This window comes from Gossypium hirsutum, chromosome A12 (assembly GCF_007990345.1).
Source record: "Gossypium hirsutum isolate 1008001.06 chromosome A12, Gossypium_hirsutum_v2.1, whole genome shotgun sequence".
NCBI classification, from domain to species: Eukaryota; Viridiplantae; Streptophyta; class Magnoliopsida; order Malvales; family Malvaceae; genus Gossypium; species Gossypium hirsutum.
The window spans coordinates 104,573,027-104,596,356 of record NC_053435.1 but is presented as its reverse complement, the minus strand read 5'-3'; the positions used below and the strand labels follow the sequence as shown (position 1 = coordinate 104,596,356).

General features: G+C 32.5%; 6 protein-coding genes, 1 long non-coding RNA gene and 1 pseudogene across 7 annotated transcripts; 3 read left to right on the top strand and 5 right to left on the bottom strand.

Annotated features, from left to right (window-relative positions):
• Positions 1-364: 364 nt before the first annotated feature.
• Positions 365-1,265, bottom strand: LOC107936393 (thaumatin-like protein 1). The gene has a single exon (XM_016869118.2). The coding sequence runs from the start codon at positions 1,235-1,237 to the stop codon at positions 509-511; it is 729 nt and encodes a 242-aa protein (XP_016724607.1). The 5' UTR covers positions 1,238-1,265; the 3' UTR covers positions 365-508.
• Positions 1,266-4,034: 2,769 nt separating this feature from the next.
• On the bottom strand, positions 4,035-4,927 carry LOC107936398 (thaumatin-like protein). The gene has a single exon (XM_016869122.2). It carries the CDS (start codon positions 4,893-4,895, stop codon positions 4,161-4,163), a length of 735 nt encoding a protein of 244 aa, XP_016724611.2. The 5' UTR covers positions 4,896-4,927; the 3' UTR covers positions 4,035-4,160.
• A 409-nt stretch (positions 4,928-5,336) lies between these two features.
• On the bottom strand, positions 5,337-6,168 carry LOC107947657 (thaumatin-like protein). Its single transcript, XM_041083531.1, has one exon. It carries the CDS (start codon positions 6,102-6,104, stop codon positions 5,424-5,426), a length of 681 nt encoding a protein of 226 aa, XP_040939465.1. The 5' UTR covers positions 6,105-6,168; the 3' UTR covers positions 5,337-5,423.
• Positions 6,169-9,256: 3,088 nt separating this feature from the next.
• LOC107936375 (bifunctional UDP-glucose 4-epimerase and UDP-xylose 4-epimerase 1) lies at positions 9,257-11,954 on the top strand. Its single transcript, XM_016869093.2, has 9 exons — positions 9,257-9,776; positions 9,918-9,967; positions 10,230-10,365; positions 10,467-10,568; positions 10,659-10,886; positions 11,054-11,135; positions 11,242-11,324; positions 11,419-11,510; positions 11,636-11,954. The coding sequence occupies exons 1-9, from the start codon at positions 9,582-9,584 to the stop codon at positions 11,718-11,720; spliced, it is 1,053 nt and encodes a 350-aa protein (XP_016724582.1). The 5' UTR covers positions 9,257-9,581; the 3' UTR covers positions 11,721-11,954.
• A 138-nt stretch (positions 11,955-12,092) lies between these two features.
• Positions 12,093-13,238, top strand: LOC107936376 (CASP-like protein 4A4). The gene is made up of 3 exons (XM_016869094.2): positions 12,093-12,609; positions 12,691-12,826; positions 12,924-13,238. The coding sequence occupies exons 1-3, from the start codon at positions 12,293-12,295 to the stop codon at positions 13,107-13,109; spliced, it is 639 nt and encodes a 212-aa protein (XP_016724583.1). The 5' UTR covers positions 12,093-12,292; the 3' UTR covers positions 13,110-13,238.
• A 1,348-nt stretch (positions 13,239-14,586) lies between these two features.
• LOC121211144 (uncharacterized) lies at positions 14,587-15,677 on the bottom strand. Its single transcript, XR_005906509.1, has 2 exons — positions 15,527-15,677; positions 14,587-15,402 (listed from the first exon to the last, which is right to left on the bottom strand). It is a non-coding gene; the product is annotated as an uncharacterized lncRNA (long non-coding RNA).
• Positions 14,840-16,925, top strand: LOC107936374 (heat stress transcription factor B-2b-like; annotated as a pseudogene).
• Positions 16,926-18,813: 1,888 nt separating this feature from the next.
• On the bottom strand, positions 18,814-21,586 carry LOC107936426 (E3 ubiquitin-protein ligase At4g11680). Its single transcript, XM_016869155.2, has 5 exons — positions 20,668-21,586; positions 20,197-20,319; positions 19,973-20,105; positions 19,442-19,606; positions 18,814-19,273 (listed from the first exon to the last, which is right to left on the bottom strand). The coding sequence occupies exons 1-5, from the start codon at positions 21,222-21,224 to the stop codon at positions 19,106-19,108; spliced, it is 1,146 nt and encodes a 381-aa protein (XP_016724644.1). The 5' UTR covers positions 21,225-21,586; the 3' UTR covers positions 18,814-19,105.
• Positions 21,587-23,330: the final 1,744 nt, after the last annotated feature.

Genomic DNA, 23,330 nt, shown 5'->3' with positions numbered 1-23,330 from the left:
TTACCTGGTTTTGCCAGATCATCGACGCACCAATGAAGGGCATGAACAACTTTTTGATAATTGCATGGATAAGATTTTTTTTTTCGGGTTTTATAATAAGTTCATCAGGAATTCAAGTTGACGAGGAAAGGCTAAAAGCATTAAAAAATGAAATTACCTTAAATTCGTTATTTTTGAGGTAATGTTATTGAGTTTAGTTGGTTTCTACCACAGAATGTTTCATTCTACTTACAACCAGTTGAAACCATGTGATGGCATGATTAGGCTGTTCATCATCCAAAATGTGATCTAAATTAGAATCAGGAAAATAGTTTATTATTCAAATATTTTTTTTGTTATTATAATTCACTAAGAAAAAATAGTATTTACTTGTTTTTGCTCTTCCATTAAACAAAACATATGCAAAATAAAACAAATACATCCATAGGTTCAGTATCATTTGGAAAGACCAAATGATCTTTATTTTTTATTCCCAAATGCAAAGCAACTACTCCAAGAGATCATCCCTTTACTTTTCTTGGTTCTTGCTTCCGACCATCTCTATACGGGGTGAGCCTCTTGGGCAAAACACGACCCTGTAATTGGAACCAGCAGGGCAAGTAAAGGTGCTTGAAGGATCATCTTGAGGATAACTGTATGAATCACCGCAGCGGTCCTTGAAAAACCTTGAATAACTGGTCGGACCACAGGTTCCGTACCCTTGAGTGCAACAATATTCATTGGTCTTAAACACTGCGCATGGGTTATTGCACCCACCAGGAGCTCTTAACTCATTCGGGCATTGTCCGTTGATGTCTGCAGTGCACCGAATGTTGTGACAACCGCCATTAGTTGGACCAAACACCATGGGGATGTTAAACCCATCAACTAAGGAAATGTCGTAGAAATCCATGTTTCCAAATTGGTTAAGTGCATATTCAGCCAGGGTGTTTGGAGGTACACCCCAACCTTGACATTGAAGGAGTCCACCACAATCGCCGGTCTGGCAATGACCCCTACCACTGGCATCGAAATTGCAATTGGTTCGACCCCAAATACGAGCCATAGCAGTGCCAGCAGGCACATCGATGGTCCAACTTTGCCAAGGGTCTAGGCGACGACCACCACCAGGAGAGGCTGCCGCCCAAACAGTGTAGGGGCACTCATTGCGGATTTCAAAGCGCGCTGCATGGGCGGAAATGAAAAGAACGCTGAAGAAGAGAATGGAAGAGATCTGGGAAATGGTTAAGTAGCTCATGGTTGGTTTTTACTTGGTGATTTGTTCATAGGAGTGGAGGGTTTATATACAAGCAAGGCGGCTTTTGGGAAATCCGAGGCATGTGCCATAATATTGTTTTAATAAACGCTGAGGCGGCTACTTCGTTTCTCCGAAATCATAATGAAGATAAAGTCAGAATTTTTAATGTGTACAATTGTAAATTTATTTTATTTTGAACTTGTTAAACCTACATCAACCGGCAACGATCTATTATATAATCTAATGATAAATAGAGTTTTTATTTGTTTTCTAAATTAGATATTCATGATTTTAATATAAATTATTTTACTAATAGTTAAAGTTATTATAAGTTATGATTATATCTGTTTTTATATAATATTTAAAATTATTCATAATCTCTCCTCAACTTATAAATAAGAGAATAATGTGTTTCAGTGCAATCAGACCCACATTTTTCTGTATTGATAACAATATTCATATTAATTGAACTAATACTTAACAAAATAAATACATTTTTAAAAATAATTGTAGACGTAGATCCATCTCTAAACCTCTAATAATGAGCAAAGAAATGGATTTTTTTTTGTGTGTTAAACCTTGATTGGATTGTAATTTTAAAATCCCCATAATCTGTCATTTATTTAATAATTTTCCTTAATAAATATTTCATTAATTTAGCTAATAGGACACCATCCATCACATAATCATGTATGTCCATGGCATTCTCGAAACCAAAAGAAGATCCCACCGGTTCACTAAGCAGCTCGGAGTATGCGCTACTCTGTTACCTTAACCCACTACATATTGAAAACCAACCTTATAAATAACTAAACAAGTTGTGGTAAATCAATGCAAAGTATTAAAATAAATTAGTAATCTTATATTTGAGATTAAAAGAAAAAATCAAGCCAAACCCCATTTATTGTTATAATAATTAAGGTATTCATCGTCTCAAGTGTGGTCTGATAATATGTTAATATCATAAATTGATTTTAAATATGAACACATTTATATATGAAGAAACTAGCATACTGTTTATTATGATCAATATTGATTTTTCCTTTTTTTTAATTCATGAACAATATTGAATTATTAATAAGGATTATATTTGATGTATTATCAATGCATGAGCTTGATGTATTATCAATGTATGAGCTTCATGAATTACACTATCAATGCACCAGGGGCGTATGCCAGCCCCGGCCCTTTTAAAATGTAAAATTATATTTTAGACCCTTAAATTTTTTTAAAAATTTTAAATTGATAAAGGTAAAATTTCATTTTGGCCCCCCTAAAATTATAAAAATTTAATTTAATCTTTTATAAATTATAAAGATATAAACTATAAAAAATTAAAATTTCATTCGGCCCCTCCTAAAAGAAATTTCTGGCTTCGCCCCTGCAATGCACCACAAATTCATGACATCATTATGAACAAAATAAAAAAAATTAGAAAACTTTCTAATAAATATTTAAAATTTTATTTAAATCTCAATAAAATTAATTATAATTTCTCATATTTTATCTCCTAATAAAATTGAACTTTTTTAATTAATTATTTAGATTTAAATAAATTTTTAAATATTTATTAGAAAGTCTTTGAACCTTTTCTTATTTTGTTCATTAATGATGTGACAAATTATAGTCATAAAATTCATGCAGCATCAAATATGATCTTATTAATAAGCTAACTAAAGAAATTAAAATGTTAATTATAATACTGCATATACATTAACTTCTCCATATCTCAAGTAATAGCTTGAAATCATTTTCATTTTTTTATTAAAAATTCTGTAAAATTCATATATTGAAAATTTGTAACATTTTATAACAAAATTATTTTAAAAAGATTTTATAGTAAAATTCATATTCAACTTTTAAAAATATGTTTTTTTTAACAATTTAATTATAAGTTCTGATTATATATATATATTTACACAATGTCTAGAATACCCATAAATAAGAGAATACACTTCAATGCATTTGAACTCACATCCTCTTACATTAGTAATAATATCTTTACTAATTGAGCTAAGACTCAATCAACCGAAAAATGCGACTTTTTCTAGGAAAAAATTGTAGGTACGACTTTTTTCTTACATTTGTATTTGCACTGAAGATTCATTTTATTAGATTCTTTATTTCATACATTAAAATGTTAATTTCTGTGAACTGTCAAAAAGTATTTTAGTTTTTAAAAATTTTATGTCATTACATTTGGAGATATTAGGTTATCCATTATAACCTAAACTAAATTGAAACTAGTAGGGCCCCAAAATTTCATTTATTTTTATTTTGTTTTTTATTAAACATAAAAAATAAGAAGGAAAAGGATGAGGAGGTTTAAATATAAAATTATATTAAATAAAAATAAAATTATCGAATATCAAATAATAATGAAAATCATACTTTTTTGTGTCTGAAAACAGAATCTAAAATATGATTTTTTTCCATAATTATTTAGATATCATTTGAATAAAATTACCAATAAATGTAACAAATTGAGCATTTAACTTATTTTATTTTTCCTAAATTTGATGATTAAAATTATTTTGCTTTTAATTAATACCAATAAATACCAGTTGAAGCTTTGTGTTGTGAAACCCAAATTCATGGTACAATTGCTTTATTTGACTAATAGCTGAAAGGATACTCTTTATATGTTTTTGCTGGTGCATCAAGCAAAACACGTCAAGTATAAAACAAGTACGTACAAACACAACAACTCCAACTTCAATATTTGATCTATTGATTATGGATGTTCATTTCACATATCAAGTTATGAGTTTAAGTCGTAGGAATTATTTACTTGTGATTTATGCATAGCAATGATTTGATTCTCTTGATATCACACGATGATTATCATTTGAAAAGGCTAAAAAATAACTTTTTATTTTTATAATTCCCAGGCGCAGATCAACTATTCCAAGAGATCATCCCTTTACTCTTCTTGGCTCATGCTTGCAACCATCTCTAGATGAGGAGAGCCTATGGGGCAGAACACAACCTTGTAATTGGTTCCACCAGGGCAAGTGACTGTGCTTGAAGGATCATCTCGTGGATAAGTATAAGCACTGGGGCATCTTGCCTTGAAGAACTTGGAAAAATCCGTTGGGCCACACTTCCCGTAATAGCAACAATATTTTTGAGTCTTGAAAACGGTGCAAGGATCATTGCACCCACCTGGGGCTTCCAATTCCTTAGGGCACTGCCTTACTATATCAGCTGTGCATTGAATGCCCTTCTTGCACAACCCAGAGGTTGGGCTAAACTCCATAGGAACATTAAATCCATCAACCAGAGAGATATGGAAGAAATCCAAGTTTTTGTACTGGTTTAGTGCGAATTCAGCCAAGGTGTTTGGGGGATTACCATAGGCTTTGCACTTAAGTCGCCCCCCACAATCACCGGTTTTGCATCTGCCTTGTCCGGCTTCATCGAATTGGCAATTGGTTCGAGCCCAGATACGTGCTCCTCTAGTGCCGGGCTTCACATTTAGATTCCAAGTTGCACCGCTCTCTAGCCTCTTACCACCACCACCACCGGAGGCGGCCACGGCTGCTGCCCAGACCGTGTAGGAGCAGTTGTTTCGAATGGTAAAAGTGGCAGCAGTGGCCACCGTGAAGCAAAGAGCAACGAAAGGGAAGAAAAACGGAGAGAGGCTTTCCAACTTCATTTTTGCTAGCTTTGTATTACATGGAGTTTATGAGGGAGAAGGTGGATTTATGTTAGATGTTATTGACAGACCAAGTAAAGAGTGGCTCTTGATTGTAATCAAATGTTTGTTGAAAATTGGTTTGGATGACCAGTCAAGATCGTATCATGGAAATTAATATGGTTATCTTCCAATTTGTTGTTTTTATTTATTTAACATGAATTAATCATTGATGCTAAAAATAAGTTAACCATTCAGATCTGTTTCATGCTTCAACTTTCTTTTGTTTTAACAAACCAACATAATTTGTACATTTTTTACTCAATTGAATCTCGAAATTTTTTTTAAAACACCACATTTAGGATGGACGTCGACAATTATAAAAAATTATAAAAAGTAAAATATATATATATATATTTATATATTATGAAATAAATGATAAAGAATGTAAAAAAAGAACTATGACAGCAAAAGAAAATCAAATAATCTATTAATATTGAAGGTCATAGCTCTCTTATGAGTACATATATATATTGATATGAAACATTTTCAAGGACAAAAAACTACCTTATAATTAGTAGCAGTAGGACAAGTAAATGTACTTGTTTCATCGTCTTTAGGGTAACTGTAAGCATCGGGACATCTTTCTTTAAAAAAACTTGAGAAATTTGTCGGACCACATTTCCCAGAATTGCAACAATATTCATCAGTTTTGAACACAGTACAAGGATTGTTACACCCACCAGGGGCTTGAAGTTCACTAGGGCACTGCCCTACAATCTGTGAAGTGCATTTTATGCCTCTGTTGCACCCACCAGAAGTTGGGCTAAATTCCATGGGAACGTTGAACCCATCAACAAGAGATATATCAAAGAAATCCATACCATCGAACTGGTTCAATGTGTATTCAGCCAAGGTATTTGGGGGTAAACCATGGCCTTGGCATTGAAGGAGCCCCCCACAGTCACCTGTCTGGCATTTACCTTGTCCACTTTCATTGAATTCGCAACCCGTTCGAGCCCAGATACGGGCACCTCCTACTCCAGAGCTCACGTTGAGGTCCCACACTTGGCCGTGGTCAAGTTGCCTGCCGCCACCAGGCGCTGCGGCGGCCCAAACTGTGTAGGGGCAATTGTTTTGGATGCTGAAAGTGGCTGCATTGGCTAATGTAATACCGTGAACCGCAACACAAACGAAGTAATACATTGAAATGTTTCTGAAGCTCATCATCTTCGCAATGCAAGGGAAATTATTATAAGGCTTAAGTTTGATTTTATGATCGAAGGTATATGATATTTATGACCAAAAATAGAACAAATTTATAATGTTCTGCATAAATGTAATTCACTTAACTTACCAATAAAGAGAAAAGGGAACTTTCGGTTTTTGATTTTTATGGAACAGTGAGGTCTCAGTTTTGAAGTAACGTAACATAAAAGAGATGTCCCAAACTTAATTAAAAAGAGGGCTTGTTTCATAAATTTCATGTCAATTCTCATGAACTAGGCTAAGGAACATGGGTTATCATAGATTGGTCCGTCATATATTTGTATTACATCCATTAAATCATTTCCAATCCTTCATGCATAAGTGAGAGCTAATTTTACGTCATGTTAAATTTGAGCTTAATTAATTAAATAAAATTTTATTTATTTGATTTTTACAGTTTTCTTATATAGGTAACACTGTCCATATTAATTGAAAGTAAATTAAAAATAAAACAACCTTAAATAATATAAATTGAACCGAAAACTTAATAATAAAATGTAAAAAAAATAGCATAAATAAAACTTTACATGGATATAAAACAAACATGACACATAAAATAAATGAGAAAAATAATAAACACAACAAAATAATATGATGCATTCTCAAAATGGAAAACTCGAATTTAAATATTGTTGGAAAGATAATCATATATTTTTAAAAATATTTTTATATATTATAAAATAACATAAATGAAGTCAACTTAAAAAATAATAAATTAAAAACATAATTTTATATTTATATTATATATTAATATAACTAAATTCTAAACAAAATATATTTTTAAGATTATTTAATTTAAATTTAATTGGTCCGAAATTAGAAATCTTTATCCATAATCGGACCAGCCTATCAGGCTAGACAAGCCTTCAATTCGTGGACAGATTTATTCATATTATAAAATTATACAAATTGTTGGGGGTACATAATTGATTTGGACATGATCGAAATAGGAAAACTATAGTAGGCCAGCAATAAAGACTACTTAAAGCAGTAGAAACTGACCCAAGTCACCGATAGGCCCAGACCCGAGTTAAGTGGGCTTTTATAGAAGCCATAATTTCTTTTCTATCATCAATTGTCGTTAAAAGCCTTTCGAGTGAGATTATATTTTGTCTCATTTATTTAAAAAATATTTTTTATGTTCTAGATTAAGGAGTAAATTAATTTTTCTTATTAAAATTTTTACTCATTTTTACGGTTAAAAATTGGTGTGATTAATAAAATAATTGACAGTTACACGTGACATGTCAAGTATATCTTGTGTTGACAAGAAAATGATCAATTTACTTTTTTATCTAATCATATAGAAAATAATTTATCTATTTTTTAAGTAGAAAAAATAAAATAAAATTCCACTTTTTAATATAAGAATATCAATGTATGCTTAGAAATTTCATACTGATTGTTGGACCCCAGCATGAATTGCTATATGTAGAGAAGAAGCTTGTAGCTTTTAGTGGAGATCAAATCTCTGTTTTTTGGCTTTGTGACGAGAATGGGATACATAATGTAATCTCTCTTTATTCTTTGCTTTTTGCTTTTGAGACATTAGAGTAATCAACGGATGGGATGATTTGTAAGTGATTTGATATGCATGATGATGTCTTGGAGTGACTAAACAGCACAAGGAGAATGAAAAATGGTAGCCAACTTCCCAAAGAAGCTCAACCCTTTTTTCAGATCTCAGCTTTTACTTTTGGGACTCATTCCATATGCTCAGCTTCATGAAACCAAAATTTCTTAATTCAAACTATATATTCAGCATCTTTGCTTTTTGCTTGTAATAAAAGGCCTTCCATAAATGAACAGCTTCAATCCATGCCACTGTTAAACGTTTGTGAATTTGTTCTTCAAAGCCACTTGCATATTAAAAGCATAAATTTTTTGAGGTTTTAGTTTCAAATGTGTGGGTTTAATTTATGGAAAATTATTTCATACATGTTAGAATTATTTTTGGATTATACAAGTAAATTGAGGGTTTGATAAGTATTTTATAAGGTATAGTAAAAAAAATAAAAAGAATTAATTGTATAAATAAATGCGACAGATATCTCACTCTCAATTTGTTTGTGACTCTAAAAAACTAGAGTTAGTAGTTTGAATAAAGTTTATTATTATTATTTTTAATATCAATCGAGTTAAAACTCCGTCGGCTGAATAAAATTAATTATTCAATTAACTATTTGCAATAATTAATTTTAATAGTATCGGGTAATATTGTTATAAATCATATATATGGATAGGGTTAAACAATTATACTTATTTTTAACTCTAAAAATATAATTCAAAAATTATAACACTGACTCTTTTTATATAATTTTTTTTGTTTTAATTATATTTTGTGTTATTTTAATAATTTTACTTGTAAAATTTAAAGATATTCTTAATAATGTGATAGGGATTTAATCTCTACTCATACAAGTGGAACACATTTTGTGGTCAATTTTTTTACTTTTTTGAAAAGTATCAACAAGGAGATTACAATTAGCGATAGTGAATATCTTGATTTATATTTTTATTAATAATTAAATATTTAATTAAAGGGTGAGTATTTAGTTACATTAACAGTGTATTTTTTTTTCATTTCACAAGTTATGTTAAAAAATTATTATATGTCCTTTTTTTATATGTTTATTTTTTGATATTTTATTATATCTATATAAAATATTTATTACGATTTTGATCTTATTTGTAAAGTCTAAAAATTTTACTGATAATATACGAAATATTTTCTCTTAAAATTTATTAACTCCTCCTTGGGACTTAATTCGTCAGCTAAGCAATTACGCCATGTGATGCTAATCCCGTAGATGAGAGAAATTCTTGGATTTAGATTTGTTAATCAAAGAAACAGGAAGATCTACAGACATCCCTTTATATTTGCTAAAATCTATAAAATATTAGAGATAAGGGATCTTTAAGAAAAATCCATAACTACATTGGAATCATAAATACGGCATGGTTGGATTATTTGATGTTGAAATTGATCGATTCAATCAATCATCATCCATTAAATAATAATTCATAATGATGCCAACTTTTTTTTTTGCACCGAAACTACGAAAAGCGCGCCAAAATAGTAAAGACAGATAACTACCGAGTGAAATTGAGTTATGGCTGTCTCAGCCATCTCTTTTTCTGATAAGGACTGCCTCTGTGATGCTTATAACACTTTCCACTATTTCAAAGCTTTCACAACTATTTTTGGGATTATTACACAATCATTGCCATTACATATTCTAGGCATTCTCATCCCATTGATTTGGCTAAAAGATAGTTTCCTTGATTTTCTCAAACTCCTCCTCTTCCATACTTCCAAAACTGTCTTCTTCTTCCCACTATCTTGTCATAAAAAAAACAAAAGGTTTCTTTATAAACCCAATCTCCCTCTCTCTCTGAATTCAATATAGAAATATTCTCTTTATAATCTTTTCAAAAATGGGTTCTTCAGAAAAAACTATTCTTGTTACTGGTGGAGCTGGGTTCATTGGCACCCACACTGTCGTGCAGCTTCTCAATGATGGATACAGAGTGTCAATTATTGACAATCTTGATAATTCTGTTATTGAAGCTGTTCATAGGGTTAAGGACTTGGTGGGTCCTGAGCTTTCCCAGAAACTTGACTTCAATTTGGTAAGAAATTCACAAAAAAAAACATCTTTTCTCTGTTTCTTTGTTATTTTTCTGATAAACCATATATTGGGTTTTCTGGTTTTAATACCTAACGATAAAGGTTTTATTTATAGCTTTGATTTTGGCTTTGTTTGGTTGCAGGGTGATCTGAGGAATAGGGATGACTTGGAGAAGCTTTTCTCTAAGACTAAGTATGTTTACCAGGATCTGGTAACTTCATTGGTTTTCATTATTTGTGGTTTGTTATGAGTTTTCGTGATTTACATTTGAGTTGAACTTATGTTATTCTACTGTTTGCATTTTTGTCTAAATTATTTTTTATCTAAGTACACGGGTTAATTGAAAGGTGAATATTGTAATTTGATTTTTGTTTTGCTTTAGGATTATGCTGAAATGGCTTGAAATGAATGTTATGAGAAATTGATTTCTACTCGTAATTACTAAACTCCATAGGTTTGACGCTGTCATCCACTTCGCTGGCCTTAAGGCCGTTGCTGAAAGTGTCGGTAACCCTCGTCGTTATTTCGATAACAATTTGATTGGAACTATCAATCTGTATGAGGTCATGGCCAAATATAATTGTAAAAAGGTATGACAATATTTTAAATTCTTCACCATGCTTCAGCCACTGCTAATAGAAGATAATGCTTCTTTATTTATTTATTTATTTATTTTGGTGGGGGGGAACAGATGGTATTCTCTTCCTCTGCAACAGTCTATGGCCAACCTGAAAAAATACCATGTGTTGAGGATTTTGAGCTGAAGGCCATGAATCCTTATGGAAGGACCAAGGTAAATAGTTGTACATTACTTGGATTTAAACCGGATAAATTCTCATGAATTGTTATCGCTAAACTTTGTTTTAACTGAAAACTTTACCAGCTTTTCCTAGAAGAAATTGCACGAGACATACAGAAGGCAGAACCAGATTGGAGTATTATTTTACTGCGGTACTTCAATCCTGTGGGTGCTCATGAGAGTGGTAAAATCGGCGAAGATCCAAAGGGTATCCCCAACAATCTCATGCCTTACATACAGCAAGTAGCTGTCGGCAGATTGCCTGAACTTAATGTATATGGTCATGATTATCCAACAAAGGACGGCAGTGCGGTATGTGTTTTAAAAGCTAAAGTTGCTTCTTGAAGAAAGAACAATTTTTTGTAGGATAAGAAGTTTTTGTTTGTTGATTGCAGTCAACATTATCAACTGTATCTGTTTCATGTGTGCATATAAATTAACTGTCTTTCTCCTAAAAGAGATTGCTCATTTATTGACAGGTTCGAGATTACATCCATGTTATGGACTTAGCTGATGGTCATATTGCTGCAGTTAGGAAGCTTTTTTCCTCTGAGAATATAGGTGATCAATTTGTTTCATTCAAGTTTTTTCATATCATTAATTTAAGTTCATTTATTGTACCGTTCGGCAAATATACTGTTTGTATTAAACTCGTATGCTGTTCTAGGCTGTATTGCCTATAACCTCGGAACCGGCAGTGGTACATCTGTGCTTGAAATGGTTGCTGCTTTTGAGGAAGCTTCTGGAAAGGTAAATGCTATTTGTCAATTCCCATTCAACATTCTCTCTCAGCCTCGCTCTCATATATGCTAATATAAAACTGTTGCTGCTGAAAATATTGCAGAAAATCCCCATTAAACTATGCCCCAGAAGGCCAGGAGATGCTACAGCTGTTTATGCTTCCACTAAAAAAGCTCAAAAAGAACTTGGTTGGAAGTATGTTTACAATCCCATCTTTTTCCTAATAGCTTATTCAGCTAACATGGATAATCTTTTAAAAAGAATTTCCAATTACAATACAAGATAGGTCCTTTTAATCTTAAGAGTTTGCTATATTGCAGAGCAAAATATGGTATAGCAGAGATGTGCAGAGATCAATGGAAGTGGGCAAGCAACAATCCATGGGGATACCAGTCAAAGCCTTAGGCTTCAACTAAATACTAATTTTCTTCCCCAGTCTTTTAAGAATGTCTCATAGGGAGAATTAAATGTACAAATACTTGTTTAATTTAAACAAAACTGATCCTTGATGATCAAAAGTTAGGATTTATCAAATGTTCGAAGATCTTATAAAATTCCTTTGTGTTACATTTATAAATCTTTGTAAGAGTGATATTTTTATCATTTATGGAGTTTAAAAAACAAATGGTTTTAAATTGACCATGAGGAGTTGACCTAAACAAAATCCCTTTCAGCTTTGATCTTCAATCTTATCCATTGATTGTCTCACCAACCATGCTCAGCTCACTGATAGGAGGACTTCAAAGCTCATTCGAAAGAACAAACGTCAGCTCTGAAATTTTCTAGTAATTCAGTATTGTCCAATTGCCAACCATGACTAAGAGGAAATTTCCCTTGAAAGTCCCATGAATTATCAACTATTTTTTTTTATTTGAAGGATCTCTATATTCACAAAAGTCCCAACTTAAAGAAATAAGTCGAATTTCAGTTTAATTGAAACAAGCAGAGGCTTCAGAGGAAGAAGTTTGAACTAAAGAATGGAGCAGGTAGATGAAGCAGTGAAAGATGAAAGAGAACATGTCTTGGCTATTGGTTTTAGGATCATGCCTGGTGTTTCCCCTGTGGCATCTATTTCTCAGTCTCAGCACCAGCCATTTCCAACCCCTTCACCGTTCTCTTTCTCGGTGGCTTCGACAAGGTGGAGCTCAAGACCTTTGATACATCGTCACTCGAATCTCTTCCTTCGGTTCTTGGTGCTTCTCTTCTCCTTTATCTCAGCTCTCACACTGGTTACCCCATCCACAAACAATAGACACCATCCATCTCCTAGCTTCACCGATTACCCAGAATTGATGTAAGCACAACTGTAATTTTGCATTTACTAGTTGCCTTAATCTGAGAGAAAACCTCAGAGATTTGTATTGTCTTGGTGTAGATACTGCTTCATTGTAGCCATTATAGCTTTGGTGTACACAGCTTTCCAATTGTTTAAAGGCATTAGTGACATTGCTCATAGAGGCATTCTGATCTCGGATTTAACCTCAGACTACCTAAGCTTTGTCCTTGACCAGGCAAGTCCACTCGCCGTTGTAAACACACTATTTGTATCGCTGCTATTTATAATTCTTGTGTGTAAAAGCTAATTCATGGGGTTGCTCTGAAAAACAGTTGTTGGTTTATCTTCTCGTCTCATCTGCTTCGGCAGCAGTGCCAACCATTGGACAGGTTGAGCGAGGCACAGCACTTAGGAAGGGAACCATCGCATCAACCAGCATGGCCTTTGCAACATTTCTAGTTATGACAATTTGTGCTATCTTGTCTGGCTACAAGCTTTGTAAGAGAATTGGCTGGTGAATTTGCTGTGTGGTTGCTTCCTTCTGCAAGTAATTGTTTCAGTGTTTAAATAAATAAACTGCATAATCTCGTTTGTGTGCATATATTATTATCTACAAAATTGGTCTTCATATAACATGGGGACTTATATGACTGATTGCTGGTTTCTTAGGTGGTTCGATTTTCCTTACCTTTGGGTTGAGGGTCTCATAGCCTTAAAAGTAACTCCAAAGTTCACTGTAAGAAAAGAAAACCCAGTTTCTTCACAGAATTAAATAAATAAACCCAGTTATATATATTTTTTTTGGGATGGGCCAAAATTAGCACTCAATATCAAAAGGTCGGATTATATATATTTTTTGAAAAGAATCAAATATTATCGTGTATGAATGAATGGAAATCGAGTAAATTAAGTTGATTTTTAAGTTCGTTTTATGATTTTTTTTTTCTCTTAGCATTGCTCCTCATTAAAAATAATTTATATTATTATTGCAATTTCTAAATATTAAGTTTAATAAATTCTAAATTTAATATTTAAGACAAACTTTTCTCTTTAAAAAATAAATTTGTATTTAAATTAAAATTAAGATAAATTTAGATAAAATTATACTCGAAGACAAATTTCAGTTGCTCCTACTCTGTTGCAATCCTAATTTCCTTTGAAAGCTATTGACCATAAACAATGACTAATTGTCACTAAAGATACCATTATGGTTTATTCGGTAAAGTCCAAGTCCCATATAAATGTTGTGTGATATTTATATATTATCTTTTCCATATGAAATCCAACCACTGTTATTTTACGTCCTCCACGTGTCTTAATTGCAAACCCCTTAATCTCCACCAGGTTATCCAATCATATCGCCAACTTCCCATCCATTCCACTCAAAAATCTCTCATCATCCGTTAAAACAGACGCTACTTTATAAACACAACCTGCGGTCACGCTGTAATAAATAAGTAAATCCTTAAAACCTTTTAAAATTTTAATCACTTTACCAAAGAATTATATTATCCAAAAATGAAAGAGAAGCTTCTGAAAAGAGATGGTATACATCGTAACGTATAATAAATACTACGCCCTTCTTCTGGCACCTTCCTTTCCTTTCTTTCTTACAGTACAATTTTCCCCTTTCTTTCTCCAACTCACAATTTCTAAATTTTCTATTTTCTTCTCTTTTCACTTACTCCACCCAGAAGAACCTTCTAGAAATATGATGAAACCTAACCTCCCATCCTCCGCTCTTAACGTCCCGGCTTTCAACTCTGTTATGGTGTTTGAAACTTGACATTTGAAAACTTTTGATTCAACGGTCACTGCATGAGCCGTGTTTCTTGCTTTTTGTTTGGTTGGTAGGAAAAATTTTCCAGGTATGAATATTTATTTTAGTTTTCTTATATCCACTTTTTCTTCTCCCTGTTAGATTTCAACATTTTGATATTTCTTTTTAATGTATTTCTCAATTAATTAGATAAAAATGATCACATTTGAAATTGCTTTTGTTTCTTTGAATCTGAATTTCGCCGACTAAACTAAATATTTTTTTCTAGAAACATTGAAGATATTTTTTTCTTCATTTATTTATTTGATCTTTTAGTAACTTTCTCGGCTAACGAACGTACATTCTTACTTTACCCGATTAGAGTTTAATATAATCAACGAGTTCAGAGAGCTAAAGGCACGGCAGAGGTATCCCTCTTTTATCTGGAGAGTTCTGGTTGTTTAGGATTCGGATCAAGGACTGAACCGCATGGCCTGCGGATCCACAGCCAGTGCCACCGCTGACTCGCAACGACCTTTGCCAACTCCGTTCCTTGCCAAAACCTATCACCTCGTCGATGATCCCGCTGTCGATGACTTGATTTCGTGGAACGAAGACGGATCAGCTTTCATCGTTTGGCATCCCGCCGAATTCGCCCGCGATTTGCTCCCTAGATACTTCAAACATAACAACTTCTCTAGCTTCGTACGCCAACTCAACACATATGTAAATGCTAAAAATAAGGCAGTAGCAAATACAATTAGCCTATTAGAGAAATTAGATGAGTTTTTAATTATAATATTACTATTATTTTAGGGATTTAGAAAGATGGTGCCGGATCGGTGGGAGTTCGCTAACGCTTGTTTTCGAAGAGGCGAGAAGAAACTTCTCCGAGACATACATCGCCGTAAAATATCTCCTCCTGCAGCTACTCCGGCGACTGTGACCGTAGCAGTTGTTCCTTGTGAAGTATCCCCCTCTAATTCGGGTGATGAGCAGGTGATTTCGTCACACTCGCCCCCTGTAGCCACGATTTTGAATGGAATGACGAGCTGCACTACAACATCGGAGCTTTTAGAGGAGAACGAGAGGCTTAGAAAAGAAAACATGCAGCTGAGACAAGAGTTGACTCAGTTGAAGGGATTGTGTAACAATATATTAACTTTGATGACGAACCATGCTTCCGGTCAGTTGGAGAGTCATTCAATTTTGGCCGAAGGGAAGGCGTTGGATCTTTTGTCAGCGAGGGATTTGGCGAGAAGTACGGAGGACAGTGGTTCGAAGGAGGTGGCTGAGGAGGAGGATGTGACACCTAAGTTGTTCGGAGTTTCCATTGGGGTGAAGCGCGTAAGGAGAGAAGGTGAGGACAAGATGCGGAATAGTTGTCAAGTACGGCAGCAGGATACTGAGCCTGCGTCTAAGATGAAAGAAGAGCCGTGGATGGGGAATGTGATGATCAAGAATCGTGGCAGTTGGAGCTTGGGTAATGATCAAACGATATATAATGCTATTTAATTATGAAGCATTAGAATGGACGGTATTGATGAGATGATGAGGATGGAGGAAGAACGTGGTCTTACGGGAGCGTTCTTCGAGGATCACGTGGGGGGAGCGAAGATGCATTTGTTCTGGTTGCTTCTGAAATGCGAAGACCCCAATTTTCCTTGTCATCAGGAATCGAGGAGCGCGATGTTGTAAAAGTGAAAAGCCATTTACATATGAATCAAACGACACCGCCTCAACAACCATTGTTTGCCAGCGAAAAGGAAAGGTAGTATATTTCTACCAAATGCTCAAATAATTAGGTAAAAGATCTGTCCAGCCCTTATCAATTTCAAATTTAATCAAATTGGTTTCTTTAACAAAAAAAAATCGTTAATTTTAAAATATTTAAAAATAGACAATTAAGAATAATTAATTATGGTATTAATATTTTTCATCTATTGTACATGATTTTAATTTGTATGATAACAAATTTATCTATTAAAGTTACACATTCTGTCATATTGATCTTAATTTAATAAATTTATTCTACAACATTTATGTAAATGTTGAGATTGAATTTATTTAACATTTTAAAATTAAGATCAAATTGATAAAATATGTAAACATTGAAGATTAAATATATTATTATATCAATTAAAATTATGTGTAATTGAAGAAAGATATTAATGTCATGATTAATTATTTTTAGTTGATCGTTTTTAAATTTGTAAAAGATTATTTTTAAAGACTAATTTTGAAATTAAAAAGCGTAAAAAGTTTACCCAAAAAAATATTAATGTAGATATGAAACCAACCCCGTGATTCAATTCGAATTGGAAGAAGCAAAAAGAAGTTTCCATTTTCCAAATTCCCTTCCCGACACTTTCATCACTTTTAGATAACACATTCCCACTCAAAATGAGAATGGTGGTGCATGCATGGCCTGTCATTTTTAGCTTAAATTTTCCGCTCTAATGAAAGGTTTTGTATTCGTCTAGACTTTTGAGTTATATAAATAGACATTTTACTTAGCATTTGAATATTTATTTACATAATTATTATTTATTAAAGAATTATAATTTTATCTTCTTCTTGTTGAATTATTAAAATTCAGATCAACTGAATTGAGTTTAATTTTATTAATTTATACTTTTTTCAATTTTAATTTTACAAACTTAATGAACATCCCGAGCAGATCAAAAAATCGGAAGTTACGGACTTTGTTTAGAGAATAAAAATAAAATAATAAAATTGAGGGGGTAAAAAAATTGTGTTGAAAAAAAAAATTAAATTAAATTATTGAAAATGTAATTAATTTTTGGAGGAGCTGAAGAAAAAAATTATTCATTTAATTGAAGAGACCAACCTAACAAGAATAAGGGGATCATAGTATTAAGTCACTTTCATTAAATTTAATTTCATAAATAGAAGTCTCATTAACTAAAATTTTATGCATGACTAAACCTTATGTGATAGTTTGATGGTCAAAAATGTTCATCGCTTCGATGTGTGATCTGAGTTTGAGTCATGCTAGTCGCGTTAGTTGTTTAGACTTTATCCTGTTATTATAATTTACCAAAAAAATATATGCATGACTCTGTTTCTTGTATTGTATTCTCTTCCAATTCATATATAATATACACATGTTTTAGGGATATTATATTATATTATACTATATTATATTTATGTAAGTAAAAGAGAAAACAGTTATATAGAAATATATAAATCAGTATCAAATGAAAGCATATTAAAATTTTGGGATAAATCTTAAAATTATACATTAAATTTGATTTAATGTGCAAATTGATACATAAACTTTAATTTGATATAATTATACACATGAAACTTTGTTTATCATTTAAATGTATGCATGAAACTTTGATTTTTGATTTCTTGATGAGAGTATCAATAAGGGAAGAGACAAGAAGGACAATGTGGCGAGAAAGTGAGGAAGGAAATTGAGGATGTAAAGGAGAATGTTGAGGACAAGAGGATGGCTAAAATGCTTAAGAGTTGATTCATTCTTCATTTGAGTCGAGAATAAGAGCAAGGGATCGTCCGCAAGTGCCTCTTCGGTAATTTCTCATGTTGCCATGTGTCCAAAATTGGAGGGGGTATAACATGATTCAATCATACACATTTTAAGAAATAAATATATCAATTTATTTTAATATTAGATAAATAAATTATTTTTTAGCAATATATAATAAAATGATGTTATATCATTAAATATGTTAATAATTTGAGAAATTTGGATCAAATCATAATTTCATGTATAAAATCGTGCAAAATCAAAGGTCATTTGTACAACTGCACATCGAACCAATGTCTATGTACAACTTTGAAATTTATCCTCAATTTTTTTAATTTAATCAATCCATTTTAATATCTATACTATTATTTAAGTACTTTACAGACCAACTCCGTTAAATAAAAATATGTGCATAGTGAATTTGAATTCACGTCAATTAGATTAATAAAATCTTAAATTAACACTCAACCAAGGCTTCATTTTAATATTTTTCAAACGTTTTTATTTTAATAAACCTACACCAATTAGATTAATATAATCTTAAATTTACCACTTAAGCAAATCTATCATTTTAATGTTTTTTTTATATGTTTTATTTTAATATCCACAATTTATTATCTTCACCATTTGCATATATATATTTATTACAACATCATGATTTCTATCTTAATATCATACATATTTTATGTATTATTATTTTATTATTTATTGTAATTATTTTTTAACACACTTGTGTATTCTAAATATATAATTTTCAATGAAAAATATTCTACTTTACTTTAATGTTGTAGCTTAGGCAATTTATTTTAAAAATCAAATATAAAATTATTGAATTTTTTAATTTTACTCAATTTGTGGTTTCAGTTTGTTCATGACACTAAAAGCTTATATATATATATATATTCTCAGAACAACCCAAATCAATTCAGAATGCAGAGAAAAAGCCTTAAACAAGAGTAGACATGACATATTATTATCAAATGATGGAATAATAGAGGAGAAAGAAATGAGTACTTCAACTCAGTCAGTGCATATAGATGCCCCGGCAAAATGTAAAACATTGAATATACACAAGACTCCATGAAGGCCAGAGCTAAAACAAGCACATCATGATTATCACCAGCACTATGATAAGACCACCACAAAGGCCAAAATTGAATGCTGTGCATATATTCTGTCGAGCTAAAATCGCAATCAGAGGTTGCAGATGTGACCCTAAATAATTGTTTCCCTTCTTACTACACTTCCTCGTGGCTACTACTCTTTAAAATGTTGTATTTGCAGAGTGGACAGGTAGCATTGATGTGTAGCCACTTATCTACACAGGCACAATGAAAATGGTGACCGCAAGGAAGTTCCCGTAGCTCAACTCCGTCATCGTAAGCCGAAAGGCAAATGCAACATTCCTACAAATTAACCCAAGAATCGATATCAGTTCGGTACTTGACTTAAAACTCCTTTCAACTTGCACAACAACAAAATGAATTATCTTATAATTTCCAAGGGGCAAATCATAGAGGAAGGAGAAAGGAAATAAACAGAATAAAAACAAAAAACAAAAGATTTCAGCTCACCGCATCATCCGGGGAAAGCACATGTTCCCTAGGGGAATCGGTTCCACATTCGGTCATTATTCCCCCAACAGGTTCTTGGACATTAACAGCAGATTTCCCATCATCGTCAGTTTTACGGAACTTGAATTTTGATAACTGCTCGATGTCTTCCTTGGAAGCTCCCTCCTGATCCAAGAGGTCATACGAAGCAAGTAAAAGAAAAGTGCATCAAAAAGCTGAAAAGAGTTTAAACGTCCAATATGTGTCTCACACAAAAGCCGCCTTGATATTTTATAAACTTTCTAGAAACAAACAATTATTTAGTCCACTGTGACTAAAACAATTACCTGAGTTGAACCAGATCCATGTAGGAAGTTAGAAGTTCACAAAACAGCACAAGGATCCATACTAAATAAATTTGCAAAGCATGTTACCTCCATTAACAGAACTATATATATTCAAGCACAAAAATCAAGCATCAAAAGCACACAGACAACCAATGGTGCATGTGCAGTGATGATAATCTTGCAAGCAGGAAGATGAGACAGTTACCTGATCTGCCACAGCATATAGGATTGCAATAATACATGGAAGACAGCAGCAGACAGCAATACCAATGATGCATGCCAGTGCAACGCAAAAAACAACAAAGAAGACATCAAAACCGAGAAAAATTATACAAAGCCTGCAGAAAAATAGCATTACATTAGGGTCCGGTTATAGGGGAAAACCTTCAAAGACCCAAAAATGCGGATGGAAGAACAACACCAACTAACCAATAAAGTTGAGGCGAGGTGCGTGCTAATGCTTGGCCACCTATAGATACCCAGTAGAATCCGACGATCCACCAGATGAATGACAACATAGTATTTGTAGATTCAAGATGCTTTGCAAAACCGCTGAAAACATCAAAATTTAAAATGATTTTAGCCATTAAAATGAGTTTGCAGTAACATCATACACAACTTAAACCCTATAACAGATGAGGCTAACAATATCCAAGAACATAGTTTAACTAATTTCAAATGCATAGGGCAGGTTTTACATACATGAAAATCCCCAACCCACATTAAACGCATTTCCTACTGAAACCATAATTTCACTTTATACTGCAGAAAGTAATGTTCATCTCAACTTAACAATTAACATATAAGAGGGAACACTCAAAACAAATAAAAGAATAATCATTTTAGCTTCTCAAATTCATCAACTACAAATATGGGTCTGAATCAATAAGAACAGTATACCTTCCACTATCCTCTTCCAGCTGAGCCAATGTCACGTACTGCTCCGAATCCACCCTCGATCCCGGGCTGAGAATCCCTTCCTCTCCGGCATTAAATGGTCTGTACTCCATGCTCTGCTGCCTCCTCCGCCGCCTGTACTCCACACAAACACAAACCATATGCAACAAGCACTGCAAAGCGTACCCTATTATCCACAACCTCAACGGCGTATCAGGCCTCTCTTCCCTGCTCGAGAGCAAAACCCCAACCGATACCGCGACGAACGCGAAATTCCAGATAATGTCGAGGACCACGACGGGCTTCGAATACGCCCAATCGCTCTGGCGCTCCTCGAGCTGCTCGGCGGCGGTTTCTCGAACCAGCATGGACGGTTCACGCATCATTCTTCGGCTGCTGGCTCGGCGCAGGAACCGAGCCGCTTCACGAAGGCTCTGGCGACGAACGGATCGACGCGGGTTGGACTCGTCCCGTGACGCGTTGCTTGTTGATGAGAGAAGCGGCGTCACATCGATGATGTCATCCGATGAGGATCGGTTCGTTGGACTCGTTGAAGCCATCTTCGATAACCTCTCTCTCTCTCCCAGAAAAGAAATCCTATAATAATTTTAATATAAACAAAAACAAGTAGATTTCAAATGATTCTGAAACTTTTTTATACCATGAAAGCAAACAGGGGATTTACGGGTTTTATTAGTATGATTAGTATAGGGAATTCGGAGAGTTAGGGTTCTGAGGAATGCTGGAGATGGATAGATGACGATGATGAATTAATGGTGACGATGATGCTGGTGAAACCAAATCGAATGGAAACTTTTGTTTTATTTTCCATTTTGGGGGATTCGTTGTCAGGTAATGTTTGGTGCGATTCTTACAGTTACCATTTTGCAGACTTGTCTTAAAATATTTTTTTGGAAGGTTTGTCTTAATTTCTTAGGTATTCTTATTATTTTTGGATTACTAATAACAAAGCTCCAACTTTTCAGTTTTAACCCATTTGTTTGTATTATACTTCTCCCAACAAAAAAACAAGAAGAGTAATTATTCTTCCCTTTTTTTAAAAAAAAAAACTGCATTCAATTATTAATAAATTTATATTTTAATTATTTAATTTTGAAAAATTATAAAATGATCTCTGAACTATTTAAAAGTTTTTATTTATGTCACAGGGTTGTTAACGTTTTATTTTTTAAAGTCTAGCTAACAAGCTTCAAACAATAATTTGACGATCGATACAAGAATCAATAAGTATTGACTAATAGAAGAACATTCTTTAGATCCAAATCGAGCTGATTGTTAGTGTCAAAGATTAGAGAATAAAGATGTTTAGATTTTAGTTTACAGATTCGTAATATTCAAAATTATTTTTATAAAAAAAAACTGAATTGTAGAAGAGAAGAATAATGAGAACTTTCAATTTGTGCGGTGTAAGTAGTACAAATAAGAAGATTATACAATAGTCATTTTAATAATCTAATAACTTAAACAAAAATTTTCGAATAATTCAATGATATTTTTGTAACTTTTTAAAATTAAATAATTAAAATATAAATTTTCTAATAATTTAGTTATCTAGGTATAGTTTACCCTTATTCCTTTTCCAATTAAATTTCATTCGTTTTTTTGGCTATTTGATTTTTACCTGGCTCATTTATACAAATCAATATATGGTATTTATATTATTATTAATTAATTGTATTTGATTTCAAAAATCAGACATCCATAAAATCGGTAAAAGTATACCAAACACAAACAAAATTGTAAAAGCAGAATATAAGAAGACAATCAACTATATCCACTAAAAACAATAAACTTTTCTAAAACGCTGTACGTTAAAAACTATCAATTCCTTTTCTTTAGAGTAGAGGTGCTCGGCCCGGTCGAGCTGAATTTAGGTCGAGTTTAAGCATAATATTAACATATTTTATACTTATTAAGCTTGGTCTAATAAAAAATATGGACCTAAAATTTTATCTAAACCGACCAATATTTACAAAAGATTAACCAAAACTCATTTTCAGCCTACTCATATTATTTTTTATTTTTTTAAAAGCATTTATTTTATTTTAGTATTAAATAATATTAAATATTTTTTATTTATTGAAATTAAAGTCATCTTAACATTATTTTATTTTTTACATTAGAATAGTATAATATATTTAATATATATTTATTTTTTAATATGTTCTAAATTATATAATATATAAAAATAACATAATATAAAATATTATAAACTTAAAACCGGGTCGGACTCGGGTCTTGAAAATCTAAGCCCAAGCCCAACCCATATTTTAAACGGACTTAATTTTTTACTCAAATACTCTCAAATTTCGAACAAATCTCAAATCTAAATAAATATTACAACCCATAAAAAGGTATACTTTTACGGCCAACTTCCCCATTTTGGCTTCAAGTGCCTCGTTTCTTTATTTGCTTCATTAGATCAGCTATTGAACTAAAGGGTATATATCTTTTATTTAACATGCAATGTGACATGCATACATATATTTTACGTATAAAAGTAGAATATATATATATAAGTGGCCAACAGCTGAATGTAACGGGTATTTTTGTTAGTACCAAAATTCAATATTCAAACTTCGTGTAAATCTTTTTCTTTAAAAAAAAATATAATTTTAGCTTATTTCATTACCTATGGGAGTTCT

Bases quoted from the DNA above. Each gene is read 5' to 3' on its own strand.
- LOC107936393 (XM_016869118.2), bottom strand. From the start codon at position 1,237: ATGAGCTACTTAACCATTTCCCAGATCTCTTCCATTCTCTTCTTCAGC.
- LOC107936398 (XM_016869122.2), bottom strand. From the start codon at position 4,895: ATGAAGTTGGAAAGCCTCTCTCCGTTTTTCTTCCCTTTCGTTGCTCTT.
- LOC107947657 (XM_041083531.1), bottom strand. From the start codon at position 6,104: ATGATGAGCTTCAGAAACATTTCAATGTATTACTTCGTTTGTGTTGCG.
- LOC107936375 (XM_016869093.2), top strand. From the start codon at position 9,582: ATGGGTTCTTCAGAAAAAACTATTCTTGTTACTGGTGGAGCTGGGTTC. The intron at 9,968-10,229 runs GTATGTTTACCA...TAAACTCCATAG, and splicing joins AAGCTTTTCTCTAAGACTAA to GTTTGACGCTGTCATCCACT. The intron at 11,325-11,418 runs GTAAATGCTATT...AAAATATTGCAG, and splicing joins TTGAGGAAGCTTCTGGAAAG to AAAATCCCCATTAAACTATG.
- LOC107936376 (XM_016869094.2), top strand. From the start codon at position 12,293: ATGGAGCAGGTAGATGAAGCAGTGAAAGATGAAAGAGAACATGTCTTG. The intron at 12,610-12,690 runs GTAAGCACAACT...GTCTTGGTGTAG, and splicing joins ACCGATTACCCAGAATTGAT to ATACTGCTTCATTGTAGCCA. The intron at 12,827-12,923 runs GCAAGTCCACTC...TCTGAAAAACAG, and splicing joins TAAGCTTTGTCCTTGACCAG to TTGTTGGTTTATCTTCTCGT.
- LOC107936426 (XM_016869155.2), bottom strand. From the start codon at position 21,224: ATGGCTTCAACGAGTCCAACGAACCGATCCTCATCGGATGACATCATC. The intron at 20,106-20,196 runs GTTAGTTGGTGT...ATTTTTCTGCAG, and splicing joins ACCTCGCCTCAACTTTATTG to GCTTTGTATAATTTTTCTCG. The intron at 19,607-19,972 runs GTAACTGTCTCA...CTCTTGGATCAG, and splicing joins TATATGCTGTGGCAGATCAG to GAGGGAGCTTCCAAGGAAGA.